Here is a 4,638-nt window from a genome sequence, read left to right as displayed (position 1 = left end):
AAAGAAAGAAAGAAAAAAGAAAATAACAAAATCTTATGAAAGAGGGAGATGAGGGATAAAGGTTAGGAAAGAAATTCTGAAGGAGTGCCATTCAAGTTAAGTCATGAGAAGACCTGGGTCGAACAGTGTCCTAGGCAGCAGGAAGGACAAGAACAAAGCTCCTGAGGCGTGAAGGGCCCTGACATGTTGAAGACCCAGAAAGAAGGCTGGAGAAGCAGCGCAGGTTGAGAGAGTGCAGGCAGCGGTCCCGGGAGGGTGGGCAGGGCCCTGATCATGGTAACGCTTGATAGGCCATGATAAAGAGTTTGGATTTTATTTTAAAATGTGTTGGGAAGCCACTGAAGGCTTTTAAGATAGGATACAACATGATCCAATTTATGGGGGGGGGTTGTTTTTTTCTTTTTTTATAGTTTTTGGCCAGGGCCAGGTTTGAACCCGCCACCTCCAGCATGTGGGGCCAGCGCCCTACTCCTTAAGCCACTGGTGCCACCCCCAATTTATGTTTTTAAAAGCTCCCTGTGGTTGCATGTGGAAAGTGGACTATAGAGGTGCAAGAGAGAAAGTGAGAGAACTGTTGGAAGGCTAAGGCGGTAGTCCGCAGCAGAGAAAACAGCATGGACTGTTGATATTTAGATGTGATGACTGGAACCTCGGTATTTACCTCAGGTTATAGAATATACCCACTTTGCCAGGCCCAACTCCCCTGCACATCGCCTAGTTGGCCCACAGGAGACTTTACCAGTAACTGTTCATCAGCTGACTATGACTCCTCTGAGTCACCCCATTCCCCTCCTCCGTCTACTCTCATTCTTTTTTCTTCCTATGTTTAAGGTTCTTATTTGCCCATTACCTGACTCCAGCTTTCATGAGGTCCCACTGTTTCCACTCTATTCTTTTTTCTCTCCTTACCCCACCACCTGTGGAAGTTTTGCAAAGTAGATGTAAAGGAGACAATCATTTTCTGTCTACCTCAGAAGCAGTGAAGAATTATCAATTTCACAGAACACTAACAGAAACTTAGCATTATTATGCCCTCAGTAAAACAACCTGTACACATTCTTGCTGTTAAGGACCCTGTCTCCTTACATTTGTTCCAGTCTTTTCTCCCCACTCTCAATAGGAAAATCTGATCGTGATCTCATTGGCTCTCTCATGCCCTCTCGCTCTCTTGCCATCCCTTTTCTCCTCCCTACTCAACCCCTTCCAGTGGCTTCTCCTTGTTCCTCAGATAAATACCAACCTCCTGGGTACAGACTTAATGGTTCTGAATGTTACGACAGCAGAATACGTCTCATACCACTTCCCTCATCACTCCCCATGGTTCCATCACCATCTTTCTTTCAGGTCTTCTCAGTTGATGTGCCCCCTTATGCCACAGGGCCTTGGTGTAGGCTGTTCTCTTTGCCTCCAAAGTCCCTTGATCTCCCTCTTCTTCAGCTGAGCTCTTTGCTCAAATTTTCTTCCTTAGAAAAATCTTCTCTGATCTCAGATCAAGGCTAGAACCACTATTATATATATTCATAGCACTTTCTTTTAAAGCACTTATCATAGTTTATAATAATATATTCATTTGTGTGATTATTTGATTAGAAATGGTTACTTCTCCCCTCCCCCACTAGATGGTATGCTTTAAGAGGACAAGAACAGTGCCTGTTTTTGCTCATCACTGTGCCCCAAATAGAGATTAAATGAATTTAATAGGTCTTAAGAGGATTAAGTATGGAAATATTTTCCAAAATTTTAGATAATGTTCCCCTTTGGACTGAGCAAACAAAGAAGAAACCATGGCTCTTCCAGTGACAAGCTATTACCAGGAAGAAGAGGATAGAGTCATCCTCTGATACCCATCAGTCATCCTCTCATATCCAACTCAAAACGTTTTCCCTGCTGAAAACCATCCCTCACATTAACATGCCACTTGTTTTCCAAGACCAGTCATCCTTCCTGAGAAGAGGATCCATCATCCTGAAGAGGTCCATCATCCTCTTCACAGCCCTCCACTTCAGAGTTGACCCTCCCTTTGAGCCCTCTTTCCAGAGCAGTAACTACACCATCTGATTGCACAGAAAAGGGGGAGTGAGAATTCAATGAGCTACCACTCACTGGCTGTCACATGATAAACATTATTCCACAAAGCCTTTTCAGAAATAGCACCTCATTTGATCCTGTGAGGTAGACAAAGCAGATAGTTCATTCCTATTTTAATAGATGAGGAAACTGAGGTTCAAAGAGGCAAGTGAATTACTCAAGGTCACAAAGCCTGTGTCAGGTAGGTGTAGCATTTGAACCTACAGGCTCTAACACCTAGTTCAATGCTTTCCCTTATATTAGCAACCCCAAGTTTCCTTATCAGTTGCTTAAACCTGGTTTACTCATTCCCTTAAATAAGCACTTGTTCCTGACCCCTCAACACTCCCCCAGCCCATGTGTGCTTCCCTACCCTGAACTTGTCAGGTGTCTATGCAATGGGACAGAGGGATTCACCAAGCTGACCACACTAAGAAATAAGAACACAAAGAAAAGACCTGCCCCACCTAAAGCAAGGTCCCTGACCACCCTGTCTGCCCACGTTCTGGCAGGACAACTCGAGGCCAGAAGCCGGCCTCTTCCAACAGGGAAGACCCGAGGAGAACAGAGGTCACTGCCCGCCGGCTGTCAGGCTCCTCGGTGGCGCAAGGGATGCAGCAGTGATGGGCCGGCTCCCAGGTTCGGCCCAAGGTCACCCTCTCGCAGCCCCGGCCCGATCCCCAGCCTGCCGGAGCGCCCCCTGGTGTCCCAGGCTGGCCTCCCCTCGCCCTCAGGGAGTGGCCCGGGAAGCCCGGGTTTGGGGGACAGAAGGAAGGAGGGTGGGCAGAGGACGAGGAGGCTGAGCCCCGGGGAGGGGCGGGAGGCGGGGCCCTACCTGATAGCGGAGAACGCCGTCCGGCTCGTTACTCCCGGCCCGCATGGCGGAGCCCGACGAGGTCTCCCCCACGGGCTCCAGGCCGAGCGTCGGCAGCCCGCGCGCTCTGGTCGAGTCTGAGCGGATCACCTAAGCGGCGACCCCAACCCCGGAGCCAACGGTCAACCATCGACCGCCGCCGCCTCCATAGCCACCAGCCCTCGAGGCATCCGCCGCAGCCAATCAGCGAGCGGCCTGTGCGGCCAATCAGCGCGCGGAGCACCGGAGGACGCGGTCCGGCGGTACCCCGGGCTACCGCAGGAGGCGGAGGGAGCCGGGGAACCAACCGCTCGGGGCCCGGTTGCCGTGGAAACCGTCTCCCTCCCTTCATGGGCCTCTGGGCTTGAAGGTCCTTCTAACTGCTTGCTGGAAATTGAATATCTCTTGCTTCTCTGTTTGGAGCTGCACCTGACCCTTGCAAACTGGGAAAGGGTCGGTTTTGCCTGTTCTGATTTTATTCCTTAGGAAGTGATTTTTAAATTTCTGGAAAACATCCCTCAGAATTTCAGGAGGAAGTAATTGAGGATGAGGGGAGAGAGGCTTCTAAAATTAATTGTTAATCCCTGAGCGTTAAAGAGAAGCAGGCATGCAGTGATCAGGCCCCTTTGCCTACTCACTATGACTTGGATTTCTTTCTGAGTCTCAGGTCGACAGCAAAAAGCACAGAGGTGAGCTAAGGATAATTGTTGAAGTAATTCCACTTTCAACTTTTCCAAGAAATGATCTAAGGCAAATTAGTATTTAACAACAGAACTACTGATCTAAGGCAAGGTTTGAAAATCATGAATAATGCATTCAATTTGATTTGGATGTAAAAGAAAAGAGAGGCTGGCTAAAATTGAAACAACTCTCTTTTCCCAAGAGGAGAAAGGGGGCATTTTGTTTTATATGCACTATCGCATCAGACTGTAGATGAGTCCACATTATTGGGGGACCGAATTGTTGCAAATCATTCTCAGCCTCCAAAGAAGCTGCACTTGGGGAACATAGTCCAGTACATGTTAAAGTGTTGTCCCCTGCATACCATCTTCTTGGCTTAGCCCTGAAATTAGAAACAAAGTTGGACTTTAGTATCCCTGAAGCAGCACCATATAGAAATGTGCTCTCCTATGTAAGCTGCAGCTGCCCTTCCTGAGTTTTACCACACTCCCTGTCCATCTCTTTGCTAAACTTCTCCCTAGAATCTGGAATTCCTATCCCACCCTCACCCCCCCCCCTTTTGGCCCATCCAAATCCTGATCATCCTTCAAAGACCACCTCTTCCAAGAAGGCTTTCTTTATTTTACTCTTTTGACATTTCCAACAGATATCTCTTCCTCCTCAGAATCCTCATAGCACTTCATAGGTTTCTCACAGCAGTTACCATGCTGTAGTAATGTAAGTACTGTATATGTTGACTTTAGTTTACTACAATATTATAAGTTCTTTCAAGGCAATGATTATTTTTCTTATACCCTTCTATATACTCCACAGAGCCTCCAAGAGTGCTGGGCACATAGAAAGTAGCTCAAAAATACACATGCTTTTAATTCAATCAAACTAAAAATGTGTTGACATCTACTAACATATAGGCCTAAGTAGCGATGAAAATGCAGAGAAATCTAAAATACATATTTCCCAGGAGCTTAATAGTCTAATGTGAGAAACAGGATATATGTTAATACAATGACAAATCAATGCAACATAGATTAAGAGCC

At 47.0% G+C, this 4,638-nt stretch overlaps 1 protein-coding gene across 2 annotated transcripts in view; it reads right to left on the bottom strand.

Moving 5' to 3' along the window:
* SLC4A8 (solute carrier family 4 member 8) overlaps window positions 1-4,638 on the bottom strand; it is a 99,935-nt gene that overhangs the window by 68,524 nt on the left and 26,773 nt on the right. The window contains exon 1 of one of the 2 annotated variants that reach the window (XM_003790391.1): window positions 2,903-3,114. The exons of the other annotated variant lie outside the window; for it this stretch is intronic. Within the exon in view, the coding sequence (XP_003790439.1) occupies window positions 2,903-2,947 (45 nt within the window). The 5' untranslated portion in view covers window positions 2,948-3,114. Of the gene's footprint in view, window positions 1-2,902; window positions 3,115-4,638 lie in introns of those variants that run through there. 2 annotated transcript variants of the gene reach the window in all.

Source organism: Otolemur garnettii, unplaced genomic scaffold (genome assembly GCF_000181295.1).
Source record: "Otolemur garnettii isolate 467f Iridium unplaced genomic scaffold, OtoGar3 scaffold00043, whole genome shotgun sequence".
Lineage (NCBI taxonomy): Eukaryota > Metazoa > Chordata > Mammalia > Primates > Galagidae > Otolemur > Otolemur garnettii.
Note: the sequence above shows the minus strand (reverse complement) of the source record. Positions and strands in the feature narration are given on the sequence as shown.